The sequence below is a fragment of the Lissotriton helveticus genome, chromosome 9, assembly GCF_964261635.1.
Source record: "Lissotriton helveticus chromosome 9, aLisHel1.1, whole genome shotgun sequence".
Classification (NCBI taxonomy): domain Eukaryota; kingdom Metazoa; phylum Chordata; class Amphibia; order Caudata; family Salamandridae; genus Lissotriton; species Lissotriton helveticus.
The window spans coordinates 547785115-547806132 of record NC_136070.1 but is presented as its reverse complement, the minus strand read 5'-3'; the positions used below and the strand labels follow the sequence as shown (position 1 = coordinate 547806132).

Below are 21018 nucleotides of genomic sequence, written 5' to 3'. Positions count from 1 at the left end.
AGAGTGCAAAGTTGTGAGTGCAGAGTTGTGAGTGCAGAGTAGAGAGTGCAGAGTAGAGAGTGCAGAGTAGAGAGTGCAGAGTAGAGAGTGCAGAGTAGAGAGTGCAGAGTAGTGAGTGCAGAGTAGTGAGTGCAGAGTAGTGAGTGCAGAGTAGTGAGTGCAGAGTGGTGAGTGCAGAGTGGTGAGTGCAGAGTGCAGGGTAGTGAGTGCAGAGTAGTGAGTGCAGAGTGAGTTTCCAGAGTGCAGAGTTGTGAGTGCAGAGTGCAGAGTTGTGAGTGCAGAGTAGTGAGTGCAGAGTAGAGAGTGCAGAGTAGTGAGTGCAGAGTAGTGAGTGCAGAGTGCAGAGTAGTGAGTGCAGAGTAGTGAGTGCAGAGTGCAGTGTAGTGAGTGCAGAGTAGTGAGTGCAGAGTAGTGAGTGCAGAGTGCAGAGTAGTGAGTGCAGAGTAGTGAGTGCAGAGTAGTGAGTGGTGAGTGCAGAGTGGTGAGTGCAGAGTGGTGAGTGCAGAGTGGTGAGTGCAGAGTGGTGAGTGCAGAGTGGTGAGTGCAGAGTGAGTGTTCAGAGTGCAGAGTAGTGAGTGCAGAGTGAGTGTGCAGAGTAGTGAGTGCAGAGTGAGTTTCCAGAGTGCAGAGTTGTGAGTGCAGAGTGCAGACTTGTGAGTGCAGAGTTGTGAGTGCAAAGTAGTGAGTGCAGAGTAGTGAGTGCAGAGTAGTGAGTACAGAGTAGTGAGTGCAGAGTGGTGAGTGCAGAGTGGTGAGTGCAGAGTGGTGAGTGCAGAGTGGTGAGTGCAGAGTGGTGTGCAGAGTAGTGAGTGCAGAGTGCAGGGTAGTGAGTGCCGAGTAGTGAGTGCAGAGTAGTGAGTGCAGAGTAGTGAGTGCAGAGTAGTGAGTGCAGAGTAGTGAGTGCAGAGTAGTGAGTGCAGAGTAGTGAGTGCAGAGTAGTGAGTGCAGAGTAGTGAGTGCAGAGTGGTGAGTGCAGAGTGGTGAGTGCGGAGTAGTGAGTGCGGAGTAGTGAGTGCAGAGTAGTAAGTGCAGAGTAGTAAGTGCAGAGTGAGTGTGCAGAGTAGTGAGTGCAGAGTGAGTTTCCAGAGTGCAGAGTTGTGAGTGCAGAGTGCAGAGTTGTGAGTGCAGAGTAGTGAGTGCAGAGTAGTGAGTGCAGAGTAGTGAGTGCAGAGTAGTGAGTGGTGAGTGCAGAGTGGTGAGTGCAGAGTGGTGAGTGGTGAGTGCAGAGTGGTGAGTGCAGAGTAGTGAGTGGTGAGTGCAGAGTGGTGAGTGCAGCGTGGTGAGTGCAGAGTGGTGAGTGCAGAGTGGTGAGTGCAGAGTGGTGAGTGCAGCGTGGTGAGTGCAGAGTGGTGAGTGCAGAGTGGTGAGTGCAGAGTGGTGAGTGCAGAGTGGTGAGTGCAGAGTGGTGAGTGCAGAGTGGTGAGTGCAGAGTGGTGAGTGCAGAGTGGTGAGTGAGTGTTCAGAGTGCAGAGTACTTTTTTTGTTTTTTTTACTTTACAGAGTAGTAAGTGCAGAGTGAGTGTGCAGAGTAGTGAGTGCAGAGTGACTTTCCAGAGTGCAGAGTTGTGAGTGCAGAGTGCAGAGTTGTGAGTGCAGAGTAGTGAGTGCAGAGTAGTGAGTGCAGAGTAGTGAGTGGTGAGTGCAGAGTGGTGAGTGCAGAGTAGTGAGTGCAGAGTGGTGAGTGCAGAGTGGTGAGTGCAGAGTGGTGAGTGCAGAGTGGTGAGTGCAGAGTGCAGAGTAGTGAGTGCAGAGTAGTGAGTGCAGAGTAGTGAGTGCAGAGTAGTGAGTGGTGAGTGCAGAGTGGTGAGTGCAGAGTGGTGAGTGCAGAGTGGTGAGTGCAGAGTGCAGAGTGGTGAGTGCAGAGTGAGTATTCAGAGTGCAGAGTAGTGAGTGCAGAGTGAGTGTGCAGAGTGCAGAGTAGTGAGTGCAGAGTGAGTTTCCAGAGTGCAGAGTTGTGAGTGCAGAGTTGTGAGTGCAGCGTGCAAAGTAGTTAGTGCAGAGTAGTGAGTGCAGAGTAGTGAGTACAGAGTACAGAGTAGTGAGTGCAGAGTGGTGAGTGCAGAGTGGTGAGTGCAGAGTGGTGAGTGCAGAGTGGTGAGTGCAGAGTGCAGGGCAGTGAGTGCAGAGTAGTGAGTGCAGAGTAGTGAGTGCAGAGTAGTGAGTGCAGAGTGGTGAGTGCAGAGTGGTGAGTGCAGAGTGGTGAGTGCAGAGTGGTGAGTGCAGAGTGGTGAGTGCAGAGTGGTGAGTGCAGAGTGGTGAGTGCAGAGTGGTGAGTGCAGAGTAGTGAGTGCAGAGTGTAGAGTAGTGAGTGCAGAGTGAGTGTGCAGAGTAGTGAGTGCAGAGTGAGTTTCCAGAGTGCAGAGTTGTGAGTGCAGAGTTGTGAGTGTAGAGTGAGTGTGCAGAGTGCAGAGTTGAGAGTGCAGAGTTGAGAGTGCAGAGTTGAGAGTGCAGAGTGGTGAGTGCAGAGTTGTGAGTGCAGAGTTGTGAGTGCAGAGTTGTGAGTGCAGAGTGTGCAGAGTTGTGAGTGCAGAGTTGTGAGTGCAGAGTTGTGAGTGCAGAGTGGTGAGTGCAGAGTGGTGAGTGCAGAGTGGTGAGTGCAGAGTGGTGAGTGCAGAGTGGTGAGTGCAGAGTGGTGAGTGCAGAGTGGTGACTGCAGAGTGGTGACTGCAGAGTGGTGAGTGCAGAGTGCCTGTTCCAGAGAGAGCAGGGTATGCTTGTGCGCTTACACGGTGCACTGACACACAGGAGCTAAAACAAAGAACAGCTGAACACGTGGGAGCTTCATTGAGCCAGCAGGCCCTCTGTGAAGGGAGCAGAGTAGTGAGTGTGCAGACTAGTGGGTGTGCAGACTAGTGAGTGTGCAGACTAGTGAGTGTGCAGACTAGTGAGTGTGAGTGCAGAGTAAGTGTGCATAGTAGTGAGTGCAGAGGAGTGAGTGCAGAGGAGTGAGTGCAGAGTGAGTGTTCAGAGTGCAGAGTAGTGAGTGCCGAGTGAGTGTGCAGAGTACTGAGTGCAGAGTGAGTTTCCAGAGTGCAGAGTTGAGAGTGCAGAGTACAGAGTTGTGAGTGCAGAGTAGTGAGTGTGCAGACTAGTGAGTGTGCAGACTAGTGAGTGTGAGTGCAGAGTGAGTGTGCATAGTAGTGAGTGCAGAGTAGTGAGTGCAGAGTAGTGATTGCAGCGTGGTGAGTGCAGAGTGGTGAGTGCAGAGTGGTGAGTGCAGAGTGGTGAGTGCAGAGTGGTGAGTGAGTGTTCAGAGTACTTTTTTTTTTTACTTTACAGAGTAGTAAGTGCAGAGTGAGTGTGCAGAGTAGTGAGTGCAGAGTGACTTTCCAGAGTGCAGAGTTGTGAGTGCAGAGTTGTGAGTGCAGAGTAGTGAGTGCAGAGTAGTGAGTGGTGAGTGCAAAGTGGTGAGTGCAGAGTAGTGAGTGCAGAGTGGTGAGTGGTGAGTGGTGAGTGCAGAGTGCAGAGTGGTGAGTGCAGAGTGGTGAGTGCAGAGTGGTGAGTGCAGAGTGAGTGTTCAGAGTGCAGAGTAGTGAGTGCAGAGTAGTGAGTGCAGAGTAGTGAGTGGTGAGTGCAGAGTGGTGAGTGCAGAGTGGTGAGTGCAGAGTGGTGAGTGCAGAGTGGTGAGTGCAGAGTGAGTATTCAGAGTGCAGAGTAGTGAGTGCAGAGTGAGTGTGCAGAGTGCAGAGTAGTGAGTGCAGAGTGAGTTTCCAGAGTGCAGAGTTGTGAGTGCAGCGTGCAAAGTAGTTAGTGCAGAGTAGTGAGTGCAGAGTAGTGAGTACAGAGTAGTGAGTGCAGAGTGGTGAGTGCAGAGTGGTGAGTGCAGAGTGGTGAGTGCAGAGTGGTGAGTGCAGAGTAGTGAGTGCAGAGTGCAGGGTAGTGAGTGCAGAGTAGTGAGTGCAGAGTGGTGAGTGCAGAGTGGTGAGTGCAGAGTGGTGAGTGCAGAGTGGTGAGTGCAGAGTGGTGAGTGCAGAGTGGTGAGTGCAGAGTGGTGAGTGCAGAGTGGTGAGTGCAGAGTAGTGAGTGCAGAGTGTAGAGTAGTGAGTGCAGAGTGAGTGTGCAGAGTGCAGAGTAGTGAGTGCAGAGTGAGTTTCCAGAGTGCAGAGTTGTGAGTGCAGAGTTGTGAGTGTAGAGTGAGTGTGCAGAGTGCAGAGTTGTGAGTGCAGAGTTGAGAGTGCAGAGTGGTGAGTGCAGAGTTGTGAGTGCAGAGTTGTGAGTGCAGAGTTGTGAGTGCAGAGTTGTGAGTGCAGAGTGGTGAGTGCAGAGTGGTGAGTGCAGAGTGGTGAGTGCAGAGTGGTGAGTGCAGAGTGGTGAGTGCAGAGTGGTGAGTGCAGAGTGGTGACTGCAGAGTGGTGACTGCAGAGTGGTGACTGCAGAGTGGTGACTGCAGAGTGGTGAGTGCAGAGTGCCTGTTCCAGAGAGAGCAGGGTATGCTTGTGCGCTTACACGGTGCACTGACACACAGGAGCTAAAACAAAGAACATCTGAACACGTGGGAGCTTCATTGAGCCAGCAGGCCCTCTGTGAAGGGAGCAGAGTAGTGAGTGTGCAGACTAGTGGGTGTGCAGACTAGTGAGTGTGCAGACTAGTGAGTGTGCAGACTAGTGAGTGTGAGTGCAGAGTGAGTGTGCATAGTAGTGAGTGCAGAGGAGTGAGTGCAGAGGAGTGAGTGCAGAGTGAGTGTTCAGAGTGCAGAGTAGTGAGTGCCGAGTGAGTGTGCAGAGTACTGAGTGCAGAGTGAGTTTCCAGAGTGCAGAGTTGAGAGTGCAGAGTTGTGAGTGCAGAGTAGTGAGTGTGCAGACTAGTGAGTGTGCAGACTAGTGAGTGTGCGTGCAGAGTGAGTGTGCATAGTAGTGAGTGCAGAGTGGTGAGTGCAGAGTGGTGAGTGGTGAGTGCAGAGTGGTGAGTGCAGAGTGGTGAGTGCAGAGTGGTGAGTGCAGAGTGGTGAGTGCAGAGTGGTGAGTGCAGAGTGGTGAGTGCAGGGTGGTGAGTGCAGGGTGGTGAGTGCAGGGTGGTGAGTGCAGGGTAGTGAGTGCAGGGTAGTGAGTGCAGGGTAGTGAGTGCAGAGTGGTGAGTGCAGAGTGGTGAGTGGTGAGTGCAGAGTGGTGAGCGCAGAGTGGTGAATGCAGAGTGGTGAGTGTGGAGTGGTGAGTGCAGAGTGGTGAGTGCAGGGTGCAGAGTAGTGAGTGCAGTTATGAGTGCAGAGTTGTGAGTGCAGAGTTGTGAGTGCAGAGTTGTGAGTGCAGAGTTGTGAGTGCAGAGTTGTGAGTGCAGAGTAGTGAGTGTGCAGACTAGTGAGTGCAGAGTGTGAGTGCAGAGTGAGTGTGCAGAGTAGTGAGTGCAGAGTAGTGAGTGCAGAGTGAGTGTGCAGAGTGAGTGTGCAGAGTGAGTGTGCAGAGTAGTGAGTGCAGATAGTGAGTGCAGATAGTGAGTGCAGAGTAGTGAGTGCAGAGTAGTGAGTGCAGAGTGCAGGGTGTGAGTGCAGAGTGAGTGTGCAGAGTGCAGAGTTATGAGTGCAGAGTGTAGAGTGAGTGTGCAGAGTGCAGAGTTGTGAGTGCAGAGTGGTGAGTGCAGAGTGGTGAGTGCAGAGTGGTGAGTGCAGAGTGGTGAGTGCCGAGTGCCTGTTCCAGAGAGAGCAGGGTATGCTTGTGCGCTTACACGGTGCACTGACACACAGGAGCTAAAACAAAGAACAGCTGAACACGTGGGAGCTTCATTGAGCCAGCAGGCCCTCTGTGAAAGGAGCAGCAAGGAGGGGATGCCTCAACCAATCAAGCGCAGCTACTCACAACCTACTGTACGATTACAACACAGGCCAAAGGGCAGAGCTATGTCTTTTCGCATTACGCAGGGTGAGCAGTGTGTAGGGTGAGCAGTGTGTGAGCGTGCAGGGTGAGCAGTGTGTGAGCGTGCAGGGTGAGCAGTGTGTGAGCGTGCAGGGTTAACAGTGTGTGAGCGTGCAGGGTGAACATTGTGTGAGCGTGTAGGGTGAGCAGTGTGTGAGCGTGTAGGGTGAGCAGTGTGTGAGCGTGTAGGGTGAGCAGTGTGTGAGCGTGTAGGGTGAGCAGTGTGTGAGTGTGTAGGGTGAGGAGTGTGAGTGTGCAGGGTGAGCAGTGTGTGAGTGTGCAGGGTGAGCAGTGTGTGAGTGTGCAGGGTGAGCAGTGTGTGAGCGTGTAGGGTGAACAGTGTGTGAGTGTACAGGGTGAACAGTGTGTGAGTGTGCAGGGTGAACAATTCCAATGCAAACCACATAATTGCATTACACACCACATGCATACACTCCATAACACACGGCTAAAAGACATTGCCATTTACAATGCCATTAGCTCTAACTCAAATAAATCCGAGACCTATTGCATTTCCAATGCTTGTTCTATTCTAGGGTTAAGAATCCTGGCACGTACGGGATCTTTAAACACTTTGGGGGCATGTTTAATGACTCCCTTAAACATTGGCAATATTTGCACTGTCTTTTGAGACTGTTCAAATGTATCCAACAGAAAGTCCACTTCTGCAGTATCTGAGTGCATTGTGACGCCATGATAGATGGCAGCCCGATTAATTAACTGTCCAAAACCAATATTATCGTCTGGGGGGAGATGGTTTTGAGGGGTATGTGTGTGAGCTTGGGATGTCTGGTATATCTGTTGGGATAGGGTACTCCCAATCATGTAGGTCGGTTGGATACGTGAAAGGGTCATCTGGGTCACCCCCCACCCCTAGGTGTTCATCGTCGTATTGATCTGGGGGTGTACGAGGTGGAGAAATGAAAGTTTGAGGTGTTGTAATAGGTTTAGGGAGAGGAAGTGGGTTAGAAGGAAGTATAGGAGAAGAAGGATGCATAGGTGATGTGGCAGAGTCCTTCTTCTTTACAGGCACTGGAGGAGCTGGTGCTGTATCTAACTTCCTCTTCCTATATGGCACAGTGGTGACATGTCCTGTTTCTGGATCAATATAAATCTTTTTCTGTGTAGGATCGGGATGAAAAAGTTCCTCCTCCTCAGGAACCGCTTTCGGTGCCTATTTTTTCAGTTACGAGCGGGGTTGGTGGTGACTTTTATTGTCTTTGGCCTTAGGAGGCGTAATAAGAGTCCTTAGGCATAGGTTTTGGTTCCGAGGTTCTTGGTTTCGGAGCCGAAGCAGGATCTTTAGGCTTGGAAACATTCAAAGCCAGGTTATCCATGGGCCTCGAGGTTTTCGGGCCGATTTGTCTTTGGAGGTGGAAGGCTTTGGAACTGATTTCGGAGCCGAGAGTTCTTTTGGTTTCGGTACCGAAGGTGCCGATGGGATTGGTACATGCGGTTTGCTCGGTCCTGAGCTACCGGAAGGCTTTTCTTTTTTCTTCTGAGCCGGGCCCGGAGGCGGGGCTTCTGAAGTGTGTTTTCGGTCGAGACTGGGGCCAGCAGCAAAGTCTTGACCATTGCCTTTGGTTTTGATGGTGGGGTTGGGGTAGGGGCAGCAGTACTCACTCGTTGACCAGGAGTGATGGGGTTATCGGAGTCCTCTGCCTCTGATACAATTTGGAGATCTTCGGAATCTTCTTCTGGGACACTGGTTTCGGAGCTGATCCCTGCATGATGTGTCGACGAGCCCTTCGATCTCGAATGGTCTTCTTCGATCGAAAGGATGCGCAGGCCGGAGAGCTGGACTCGTCGTGTTCAGGTGATAGGCACAGGTTGCAGACCTTGTGATGGTCACTGTGCGGGAATTTTGCTCCATACTGGGGGCATTTCTTGAATGGCGTCCTTTCCATGAGCCGTAGGCCCAACGGCCCACGTCGACGATCGGAATCGAGAGATGAAAGCTGCGTCGAAGCTGAAGATAGTCGAAGTCAATTCGAAAGGTTTATGGAAGTTTTCCACGTCTAAGTAGTTTGAAATATAGATTTCGAATTGGAGCGCAAAAGTTGCATCCGAACCCAATGTCGGAAAAAAACAATCTAAGGATGGAGTCGATGCCCATGTGCACTATCGTCCAATGAAGGAGTCACCTATCTTGTGACTACAAAGACTTCTTCCAAGACAAAAACAACGTGCAAGCATCCGAGCCCAACACCAGATGGCGTTCTAAGTGTGAGATCAGCAGCTCATATGCCTCAAACACATTGTTCCTTCATGGCTATCATGTAGTAGGCATGTTGGTAAATACACAATCTTTATATTTAAATCAACTTGTGTTTCATGTGTGTTTTCAGACTCTGCATTGTCCATACTTAATATCCGCTTTCACAATGTGCAAAAGCTGTCATATGTTGCCTGATTTCATTTCAGAAAAGCCTTTCTCTAGAAAGATGCATGTGAGCTTTTGTGAGTAGGACTATTTTGTCATCCCAGTGACTGACCACTATAAGACTAGGTTTAATCATACAGCTATTTCCAAGTAGATGTGCCAATTGTTCATGTAAATCATTAATGTTTACCTTTTATGTTAAGGTATGCACTTACATAACAATATTGGTTACAAAAGATACTTTTTGTTCAGAGTATTTAATGTGCACTTCGGGACCTTGTGTTCACTTCTCTTGTGGCAGGGAGCCACATATTGTGAATTGTAAGAAGGCTGCCGACATTTGTCTTAATCAGCTATGTAATGACCTGTTCCCTTACATCTGGTCTGGGATTTTGCCCATCACAATATGGTTGCCGGAGTTTAAGGAGACCGGCAACATTATGGCCTGTGTTATAACGTTCCGTGTGGGAGTCTGATCAAGCACCAACTACACTTCTACTTTTAAATGTGAGCAAACAGTTGTCAGATATGACATGAGGCAATTAATTAGGATGGGAGCCACAAACTGAGAATATTTAACCAAATAACACACTTAAGATGGCCAATAGCATTTGTGTTGCTCGGAAACACTGTGAGATGTTACATATCTTGGATAAGAGTAAATTTTTGCCAGACATAACAAAAACAGAAGTATTATATTTAGATACACTAAAGTCTATGATATAACCTTGTAGCCCGCCATAACAAGGAAGCTTGCCTTTAATGGCAGGTATAGCCCACCATGCCGAGCAATAAGGCTATTTGAACATTTCGCCCCATGAGGGCAGAATGTCCTAGTTAAAAAACCCAGACCTCCTGGATGTAGAGTTGGCTAAACACTCCTCCCCACCCCCCACGGATTTGAAGCCTCTGTTTCACAACTGTTTCTCTGAATGTTCTGCCATTTACAGCTGCATGCAGGACCACAGCTATTAACTGTTAAACATTCACAGCAATAGATGTGGAGAGGGCTAGTGTCAGCCCGTTTTTCCTTGCTTTTCGTCATTCAGCTGAGCCCGGGAGACACAGGAGTAGAGCAGAATTTCCCTCTACAGTGACACTGTGAGCTACAAGCAATCACTCTACTTCTCAACTTGGAAAGATGCAAGATCAAGTCACATCCCTTGCTAGAACCCTGCACAGTCCCTTTTATTAGGGCAATGCACGATGTGTAGGAAATTGGGTTTCTGTTGCAGTAACCCCCTCCACCTTGTGCTAGATTTCTGATGCACTTTGGCTGAGTGTGCCTGGGGTTCCTGCCACTCAGCTACCCATGGCCTGTGTTTTTTCTCGAAACTGTACCAATGTTTCTACCATTGGCACAACTCTGGCCTACATGTAAGCCCCTTGGTACCTAGGGCATGGTAGCCAAGGAAAGGCATCTGAGGGCTGCAGCATTTTTATGCCACCCTCAGAGACCTCACACCAAAAACATGCACCACTGCCATTGCGGCCTGAGTGTTTTGGTCAGCTAAAAGTGAAGCGTACACATGGCACACATCAATGTGTGCCATGCCTGACCAGCATTGCATGAGGCCTAGCTAAGCCACCCTTAAAGCAGGCTGACCTATAGCTCATGTGAGGGCCAATCTGCATGAGGAGACAGGTACCTATAATATCTAAGGCCATTATTATACACTATAAGTGCCCAGTAAAGCCATTCTCATCATCATCATCATCTTTATTTTAGCAACATGTGCCATAAAAGGTACAAATGACATTAAATCTAATACAGTAATGTTAAAATATGTACAACCAATAAAACATATAAAATCAATTCACAGATATAAAGACTAGGGAGAGGTGTGGCGCCGCGGCCAGGGCGACTGACGCTGGAATCTGGGGATCAGGGTTCGATCCCCGGCTCCGGCGGCAGGTTAGCCCAGCACCATGTGACTCTGGGCAATAGCTTGCTTAATCTTCCCGACGGCCCCCAGCGCCTAGAGACCCTTACGGGTGATTGTGCGCTTTACAAATGTGGATTATTATACTAAAAATGTCTACATCACAGTTTATCATTTTAACAATTTATCATAATTCCCCATCTAAGAGGTATCTCCTCTTATGCCAAACTATCCCCAGATATTTGGCTACGGCAAAGACTATAGGCCCTGATAAATCGGTCTTAAAAACCCTATATGCTTGCAGGCAGTGGGAGAAAAACAGGTTTTTACATAGTGGGACGATCCATTTCTTCCGCGCCTGCACATAAGCACTACAAAAGAACAATATGTGCAAATCAGTTTTCTGTTCTGATTTGACCCTGGGCAATGAGACGGGGAAAAATCTGCCCATTTACTAGTGTGGGCCCGTAATGGTAAACTGCCATACCTCCATTGGAGATACAGTTTCCTGATTAGTATTGGGGATATGGTATCTAAAACAGTTTCAAACCTATAGATGTCCTTTATTATTAAAAGCCATTCTAAATATATGGTCTAGAAACTGGTCATTCGGAGTTTCCTAGCACCATGATGGCTTTGCTGAATCCTGGGATCTTTGGTATCAAACATCTTAGAATAATAAACCTGCACTGACTCCAGTGTAAGATGTATTATTCCGTGCACTTGAACCAAACCAGCCTTTGGTGGGTTTCTGACTGGTGACCACCAGCCTGCCACCACGAGATACGTTTTGGAACCCTGGGGTGGAAGCCTTTACTCACTGGGCCCAGAAACCAAGCCTTTTCTGAGAGGAAATTATTACACCTCCTCCAGGTCAGGAAGAGCCATATGTGGCAGGAGAGCTTCAAAGGCCTTGCCACCTGTACAAAGTGACCCCCAGCTTCTCCTACTATCAGATGCAGGCCCCCTTCCTGTCTCACCCCCTTTTTGGCAGGAAGACAGGTGGGAAAAATGTTAACAGCCCAGAAGGTGTGCTCCTCTTTACTAACATCACCCCTCAGGTTTGGGGGGGGCGGGGGTGCGGGGGCAAGGTGAAGCCCACCCTTCAGTGCAGAGTTATTGATTGAGCCCACTCCATGTGTGGTGAGGACACTGATGGTGTAGTCAACCTAAGGTCAGTAGCCCATTGGCTACTACCTTTAGACTCCTAAAAAGACCCCTTAATACAGTATTTAGGGGGTAGCCCTCAACCCAGAAGACAGTTCCTGGCAACCTACAATGACTGGCCCGAGGAAGACGACGCAGCAGAGAAGACGCAGGCAAGCACTGAATTGGCCCCAGCACTACTGGCCTGCTTGCATTCCCGGAAACCCCTGCAGCCAAGAAGACGTAGAGTCAGGGATCAGCGACCTCCACAAACCCTAAGAGGACTGACCCACTTCTACAAAGACTCTTGAGACTCCTGAAGACAGAGGCTTTGTCCACAAAAGAAACCAAGACAAAAGACCTTCAGGCCCTGCGGAATCATGAAGCCTCACCCTCTGGACCTACCACTGCACTCAACGCCCTTGGCCGAGTCCAGGGCGTCCACCGGTCCAGAAGAGGTTCCGCAGCTGTCCCGAGTCCGAATCCAGTGAGGGGTGTCACCTCCAAACCCACGTGCCGACGCCTACAGCCTCAACACCGAGACCCCCTCCACCGCGACCTGCTTTGTAAATGGAAATCCAACATCTAAAGACACCCCTGCAACCTCCAGCCCTGGGACCTACCAACCAGTTCCAAAGGTGTCCTGACGTCCCCCTGCATCCTAAGTTACTTACCTGGCTGTTGGTTTCCCTCATCTGGCTTCCTGAGAGAGGTCTGCAGCCCAAGACCAAGTTTGAGGATCTCTATAGAAAAGCATTGGACACCGACGCCATGTAAGCACTCTGCACTCGGCTGCTCCGTGCTTCTGGTGGTGCAGTTTTCGTGCTGCCTTGTGTCCTCCCCTTTACCCTCACCTATCCCCCAAGAGATCTGCTTCCAAGCACAATTGGCCAGCCCGTGAGCAACCTCAATACGCAGTGCCCCTAGCCCTATTGGCTGGTAGCGCTACACTTGGTTTACATAATCACGTGTTCTCTGGGATCCTTTCCGAGGTAGGCAGCGAGTTGGGCTCCCAGTAACTGTCTCACTTCAATGTTTGACGATATGAAAACTTTTCGTCATATTGCTGTTAAAATAAATTATGTTTTAAACTCTTTATCTCCATAGCCGCGGGTACATCGCAAACTACATATCCCAGGTTATTTAGTAGTTCGCGGCGTAGTCTCGCGATACTTACTGCCTTCCGGGACTTCGTTCGGGAACCCGGAAGACTGTCACCCGAGGATATTTTACTGCCTTCTGTCTCCCGTTCGGTACCTCCCCGACGGCTCAGAAGACCGTCAGAGGTACCGACGGAGAGGTAAGAGGGTGCCCTCTTATTATACAAGTGGGCTAGACATAGGGGGCGTTTGTAGTTTGTTTGTTTGGTTGTTCGTTTTTCTCTACACTAAGACTGGACCCGGAGTTTAAGATAATTGAGCATTTTACATCTGAGCCGAGCTAGATAGTAGTTCACTATTATAAGGTCCCCTGTATATCTCTTCTACGAGTGGAGGTGCACATATTATATCTAAGGATCTCTACAAGCCCGTAGGGCTGCATTGCCTTTAATAATGAAACAATGAGAATGAGTGTATTTACGTCATATTGGTTTTGTTGTATCACATGCTAGAGGCAGTTGTTTCTGTTGTTAACGTTAAAGAATGAAACTCCACAAGATTTTTAGTTTGGTGCTTTCTTCTTTTTAGAGCGGTGCCTCCTTCATCCTGAGCGGTTGCCAGGTGGGGCGAGGTTTTGTCCTCCATACTGTAAAGGTAAGAAGGAATGTTGCCCCATTAAGTGGGTGTATATGTGATGGTACAAAATTGCATTGCCACATATAATTAGAGAACTATGAGGATATTCTTTTTCAAGAATCATTTTTGTTGTGTGTTACTTTATTTTTCAGAAAATTGTTGATACCACGAGGAATTTCGGATTGTGAGACGCGACACTCACACTAAATCCTTTTTGAATAGTTGTCAATAGCAGTAGCTTTGTTATCTTTAGAGGTCCTGACGAAAGCACATGGCTTAATTTTTTGCCTTAAGTGCTGAAACATGTTGACCACTTTTGTTGAGGACAGCTATTTGTTTAAACTGGTCCTTGAGTTGTGTTTTAACCTTTGATCGTGACTGACACCATTAAAATTTCTAGTCTGTTCACGCATCAATTTTATTATTTTTTTGCACTTCACAATTTGCACTGCACTGATAAACTTGTTCCCACACATTCAATCTTGCTCATCTTGGTGACCATACCTTTTGACACTCGAGAGCTCTGATTTATATAGAGCTGGACTGTCATCTTACACTAAAGGATACCCAAATGATGAAGCTGATCACCAGGCTTGGTGAATGATGGGAATCCACACACATAAACTTTTTATGTCACTTTGTCATATCACTATTTTGTGTCTTGTTAAGTATCTCCTTTAGTTCTCTTATCATATAGACGCTGGTATATACTCTGTATTTATATGTTAGTTTGGGGCTGCATATTCCAGTTGGTCTTTAAACTCTGGCCTCCGACCCTACCATACTTTTTTTGTGTGTTTTGTTGGTTTCCCTCATCTGGCTTCCTGAGAGAGGTCTGCAGCCCAAGACCAAGTTTGAGGATCTCTATAGAAAAGCATTGGACACCGACGCCGTGTAAGCACTCTGCACCCGGCTGCTCCGTGCCACTGGTGGTGCAGTTTTCGTGCTGCCTTGTGTCCTCCCCTTTGCCCTCACCTATACCCCAAGAGATCTGCTTCTAAGCACAATTGGCCAGCCCGTGAGCAACCTCAATACGCAGTGCCCCTCGCCCTATTGGCTAGCATTGGCCCCGGTACTGAACTTTCCACTCTGCACCCGGCCGCCGTAGTACCACTGGTGGTGCAGTCCCAGTGCACAACCAAACCTTGCTGAACACTGGTTCAGCATCCAAAAGATATTTAATGTAAACCGTTTTACTTACCTGCAAGTGCTTTTCTCCATAGGATTGTATGCTGGGTTTTTCTCTGAAAAATGCTCTAAGTGTTGAGCTGTCTTATACTGCAAACAAAAGTAACTTAATGCCTTGAAAAGAGTTAACCTGTTTCTTAATGTCCTGTGCTGCTTGGACTCGGTCATGAGTTTGTTTCATGTCGAACTAGAAAAGTAATTGCAAAGTAATCTAAAAGTAATCTAACCGTAATTTCAAGTGTTTTTGATCAGTTTATCAATGGTTTTCACAACTGCAAAAGTAATCTACATGTTCCTACCAATCCAATGTTCACTGCATTTTGAAAAGTAACATTGTATGAAGGGTTTAATTTACCTGTTACTAAGGATAACTTGGTTCTACAAATAAAAGAAGAAAATAACTTTTTATGCAAACAATTGGACTGGATTCAGTCTTTGAGTATGTGACATCATTTCTCGCCTGAGCGTGTACAACAAATTCTTAACACTACCCTCCTAATCAGCCTGACTGCTCAACCACACTACCGCAAAAGAGAGTAACATATTATCTAGTTTAGCCTCTGCTATACCACTGGGGATCCATTGGACTCTGTGCACACTTTAACTTACTTTGGTATAGTATATACAGAGCCAGCTTCCTAAACAATACCTACTTGTAGCCTACACAATCCTATAACATTGTGGAGATATAACACTTTCAAATTCTAAAATATCTTCAGGCCACTGACCTGCAGCTGCATCAATGCTTTTAAAAAGCGAAGTGGGGTTCGCTTTCAGTACTATAGAATTCTCACATCAGTTTCATTTTGGTAGTGGCGCTCATTCTGTATGAAAAGATGTTTTGTCTGCAGGGCTGGGGACAACAGCGGCCCATCACCTTCCTAAACACGCATCTCTTAGACCTAAATCACATTCATTCACCATAGAGTTTCCTTGGTGCCTCAGAGTGCAGGAGAATGAGCCAAAGAAGCATCTCTATTTTTCACCTTTCTCCAAACGAAGGCGAGTATGGTGATGACCCATTCAATCAGACAGAATAAGAAAAGACAAGGTGTTTGGTCTAGTAGGATGGGAGTGGAAATCGAGAACAAGAGAATAAGCATCATGCAAAGGTAAATCTGAAAGCTATCTTATAAATTATAATCTGGATGTGCTACTCTGATGTTCTCAGGGGTACCTACACTCCACAGGGAATCCATCATAGTAAATCCACAGTGGACTTTAAATCTTCCCAAGATGGGGAGAAGCAGGCCTTTTTGGGGGGTTTTTGATCTGGGAAATCATGAAAGCAAAAGGAAAGCATTAGAAAGTGTATTTTACATAGAAACATGCAATTATGAGTTTCAATTTTAATAGAGATTTAAAAATTAAAGATTTTCATAGATCAAATCAACATTTTGAACAATTTAAAAGATGCATAAAAGCATTTGAAACATGAGCTCTCAAAAGAGAAAGAAGCTTAAAGATCCCATTGGAGAGGAGACTGTATGCTCTCCCAGAAGCCTTAGGGAATGTCATTCGGTTAGGTAGCTTTATGTACAATGAAAGTTAAAGATGGCAGAATGAATCAAGAGTAGAGATTAGGAAAGGGAGGAGCGGGTTAACAGATCACTGAGTTTTTACCATGAAGCTCCCACGTGCAACATACTCCTGAACGCCCTGGCGCAGATGTACCTTGCGCGCGCGGCTGCTGACGATGGGGAACTCGCCAAGGCTATCCTCGTCCCGAGGGATATCTCTTTTCTCCTGCGGCTCAGTGCGCAGAAGGGCCTCCAGGCTACTGCCATCCTGTGGGGTCAAACCCTCCTTCTTCACTGTCTGGTCGATCTCTGGAGAAGTAAGAATATATAATAGGCACTACATTCAGTAGGAATTCAATCTTCAGACAGAGAGAACATAGCATTGTCAACAGCTGCACAATCTTGTCTTAAACAACCAAGAGGTACCTTTACAATTCAGAACAGGGTTGCCCAGTATCTCCTCAAAGGACCAGTTCAATTATACCAAAAAGAACAGAAGGAAGACATTTGTTTGAAAAAAAATTCAAATTGAAATAAAGATAATCAGGACCACTGCAATAATGTGAATGGTTAACAAAATCATGCAGCAAAGGATGGCAAATTAACATGATGTACTGTATTGTATTGTATTGTAATTGCATTTATATAGCGCTTACTACCCCTGACGAGGCGTCAAAGCGCTTTTTCGGCGAGTAGCACGCTACTCCGAGACCCATAGAGGATTAGTGTTGAATTAGTATAGTGAAACATGCAAGTACATTTTAAGTGGTGGATAGGTTAGTCAGTTATTTGGATTTGGAATGATAGCAGAAGGATAGAGGAGGACAAAGGTTTGTATTTATATAGTGCGTGTTGACGCACGCTATTCAGGAAGCCTATAAAGGTTTAGTGGTGAATTAATATGGTGAAATATGAAGTAATTTCAATGGTGGATATTAGTCAGTTACTTGGAGTGAGAAGAATAGCAGAGGGATAAAATGGGAAGAAAGAGTTACATTCATATAGCACTTGTTCCCCTGATGGGTGTTGAAGCGCTTTTCTGGCGAGTAGCACGCCACTCCGGAACCCATAAAGGATTAGTGTTGAAAATTAGTATAGTATAAATATGAAGTAATTTGAGTAGTGGATATGTTATTCAGTTATTTGGGTAGTATATTAGTATAGTTGAATATGGAATTTGAGAAGTGAACATGTTAGTCTGTTAATTTTGATTGAAAAGGAAAGTGGAGGGATAAAAGAGTGAAGGATTTTTTATTTTTAGGTCTTAGCAGTAGGAGGAGGCTTTTGGATGAGTAAAAAGGAGTTTTGGAGGGGAGGAGTCAGAGGGAAGAGTTTAGAAAGGTTTGTTTTAGGGGATCGGTATAGTAAAAAGAGGTGTCAGATGATGCAAGGAGGGGTCGAGTAGGAGAGAGTTTAGAAAGGGTTATTTTGGTGATCATAGTAGTGGTATGGGGTTTGGGATAAATGAGAGAGTGGATGCAGAGGATGTATTGATAGATGTATAGGATGAGAGATAGGGTAGTGCATTGGAAGGAGAAGTAGAAAGAAGTTTGAGATGAGTCAGAAGGTTGGGCTAGAAGATATATTGAGCGAAGTATAGGCTGGGAAATAGGGTCGTGCATTGGAAATGCTAAATTAGAAGAAAGTGATAAATATATAGATCCATAAGTACGTTGAAAGTATATAGATACATAAAGGAGGTAAGTATATGTAGATTAACGAAATTGATAGAGGCACAGGATGAGAAATAGGGTAGTGCATTGGATATGCTTTTTCAGGAGAAAAGTAACAGACACACAGATCCAAGTACATGGAAGGTACATAGATGCACAATGGAAGTATGTATATGTAGACCAAAGATCGTTTCTATTTATTTATTATTATTTTTTCTCTTAACATAATATTATATTACATGTTTATACAAAGTAATACACAAAGATAGGTACATATCTATAGTGAAAACAATTGCTTATATATTGTGGTGCATGCTGGTACATTACTCTGTGCATAGTGTTGTGCGTGGTGTACATTTGGTGTGAGTGTGTTGCTCCGTCTGTGGATGTGGATGGTGTAGGCTGGGTATTACTAAATGAGAACAAGCATTTACAATGCAATGGTTTCGCCTTTGGAAAAGTTAGAGTTATTGGCATTGCTCATGACATTTCTTTTTTTTTTACTTATAAATAAATGGCATTGTTATTTATATTGCCAACAGCTCTCACAGCCCACACAGCTCTCTCAGCCCACACAGCCCACAGCCGACACAGCCCACACAGCTCTCAGCCCAACACAGCCCACACAGCTCTCAGCCCAACACAGCCCACACAGCTCTCAGCCCAACACAGCCCACACAGCTCTCAGCCCAACACAGCTCTCAGCTCTCTCAGCCCACACAGCTCTCAGCTCTCTCAGCCCTCACAGCCCACACAGCCCACACAGCCCTCTCAGCCCTCACAGCCCTCACAGCCCTCACAGCTCTCAGCCCAACACAGCTCACAGCCCTCACAGCCCTGACAGCCCTCACAGCCCACACAGCCCACACAGCCCACACAGCCCACACAGCCCACACAGCCCACACAGCCCACACAGCCCACACAGCCCACACAGCTCTCACAGCCCACACAGCCCACACAGCTCTCACAGCCCACACAGCTCTCACAGCTCTCACAGCCCACACAGCTCTCACAGCCCACACAGCTCTCACAGCCCTCACAGCCCTCACAGCCCACACAGCTCTCACAGCCCACACAGCTCTCACAGCCCACACAGCTCTCACAGCCATCCGCCCACACAGCTGTCACAGCACAGCAGTTGTTCTCAGTGCAAGTGTGCACTGAAGCAGGTACTGTAGTAGAATTGGCCTATACCATGTACTGCACTGTGACATTTACACAGCACTTCATCCCCGGGCTGTGGAGCGCTCTGATTTGCACGGAGATCCTAGGTGCAAAGGTTTAAGATGGCGCGGGTTCGAGCGTGACCAGTGCCTGTGATGCTGGGTGACGCGTGTGAGGTCTGGAGATGGGGACTCTGCGCAAGCACAGATCGGCCCTCTTACGTGGCTGGTTATAATATACTACTTTGCACAAGCGCAGACATGCCCTGCCTCTTACATGGCTGCGCAGCCAAGTTTTAATGTGCTCCATTTTTTTTTTTGCTGTTTGCAAAGTCCTCTTATTCCTGCTGGCACGGAGTGGTGCATCTTCGGCGTTTCACCCTGTGCGAGATTTGTTGAAGGAAGGAACAGATAGGAGAGGGGCTGCTCCATGACACTGTGGTTTCCTTGACAGTGGTTGCTCACTTTTTTTTGCTGGGGGAACGAACAGACAGGCTGACATTGCAGCACGCACACAGAAAGACGGACCTTAGACACTGCAGGCACACAGACAGACAGAGACTGCAGGCACACAGATAGACGGACACTGGAGGCACACAGACAGACAGACGGACCTCGGACACTGCAGACACACAGACAGGCTGACATTGCACGCACACAGACAGACGGACACTGCAGGCACACACACAGACAGACGGACCACGGACACTGCAGGCAGGCAGACAGCCGATCACCGCAGGCACACAGATAGACGGACATTGCAATCAGACAGATGGACACTGCAGGCGCACAGACAGCGGGACACTACAGGCACACAGACAGACGGACACTACAGGCACACAGACAGACGGACACTACAGGCACACAGACAGACGGACACTACAGGCACACAGACAGACGGACACTACAGGCACACAGACAGACGGACACTACAGGCACACAGACAGACGGACACTACAGGCACACAGACAGACGGACACTACTGTTTTCAACCTTAGCTCTGTGGTTATTAAAGCTTGCGGTGTCAGTGCTGAGGGATGGTCGAGTCCTTGGCGATGTGGGGAAAATAAAGTACCTATAAAGCATATCATGAACGGTGCATGACTCATAAGTGCAATTAAACAATATCTTAGGCGGACTACTACAACTGATGTCCAATCACATGCTGTGCTTCTGACAACCAACATGTGTGCGTAGCCGGAGCAACTCTATGTAGTACCCCTGATGATCACAGAAGGTCTCGCAGCAGATGGGCTATCAAGCCAGACCTAAAAAGGGGGTAAACGTACAGGAATCTCCTAGGTCATGTACTTTTACTTTCATTGTTCAATAGTGAATGGAGCGTAATGACGAAGTAAGCAATATATCCGGGTAAAATGTATCACAAATGGAGATTTATTACTAGAAGTCGACACAAAGAGGGGTAGTTACAAGCAGAAATTCAGTCCATAGCTGTCTTCATATAGAGCAAGATGTCCAATGCAGACGGCTGAAAGGAACTGACCACAGCACGTATCAAGCCATACCTGCGCATATCGATGTGGCACAAGAAGTGGGTTGTACGAAGTAAGTCCACTGGCAATAAACCCCCACCAGGAACACGTTGACAGCAGTTCAGCACTACTTCTTCGCTCTTCCAGCTGACTGGTAGAATATACTGCACATTACTTCACAGACACTATAGACACAGTCAGCAGACACTAGATACACAGCATACAGGGCACACCCCTCCCTCTGTCCAACAAGCACAAGTAGGCATCCTTATTTACCACACTCACAAAGCAAACCATGGTGAGAAGCATGTGACAGCCCCATCCTGCCCACGGTTTATACCTAGCATGGAAAACAAACACAATACACACACAAATACACCACAAACACAATGTAGCCAAAACAATCATCATGGGACTACGTAGCTTGCTCATGAATTGCACACCCTCTGCAATGGTGCACGTGACCCACAGCCTGTCTATTAACTACAACTAGTCCAAGCAAATCATGCTGTGATCCATTGACTGTCCATGATTCAACCACAACATGGTGCAATGCAACACATGGGACCCACAGTCTGCCCATGACTTAAATACAGTAAACACATGACACAAGCAAGCCCACGACTTATACACAAACATAACACGATGTAAGCGACTACACAGTCTGTTTACATGTTGCTCACAGTTTGACTTAAGAAAAAAAAACACAACTAGCCTGTTCAAGACGTAAACTTAACATGCAGCACATGATCCAAAACTGAATATGTGACGTGAAGATACACATGAAACGAGCCCATGACCAAGCCTGACTAACAGCGAGAACTTGCAGCTCCCCAACATGCATGCCAAAGGTACCCGATAAAATCAGAAGCAGTATGTCCATGCGCTTAGCCAACATGCAAGACACAAATCTAACCAGCATTCACCAACATACTGGATAAATATGTTCGCACTGTGCACTGTTACACTGCCATGCCCGAAACCTTT

General features: G+C 47.4%; 1 protein-coding gene across 9 annotated transcripts in view; it reads right to left on the bottom strand.

Moving 5' to 3' along the window:
• Positions 1–21018, bottom strand: part of DPF2 (double PHD fingers 2) — a 411270-nt gene that overhangs the window by 269805 nt on the left and 120447 nt on the right. For 5 of the 9 annotated variants that reach the window (XR_013601006.1, XM_078660431.1, XM_078660432.1 and 2 more), the window contains exon 4: positions 15806–16011. Coding sequence is in view for 8 of the 9 variants with exons in the window: in XM_078660431.1 (XP_078516557.1) it covers positions 15806–16011 (206 nt within the window). In the remaining variant the exon portion in view is untranslated. The remainder of the gene's footprint in view (positions 1–15805; positions 16012–21018) is intronic. The other 4 variants (XM_078660438.1, XM_078660433.1, XM_078660434.1 and 1 more) reach the window with 1 other exon arrangement.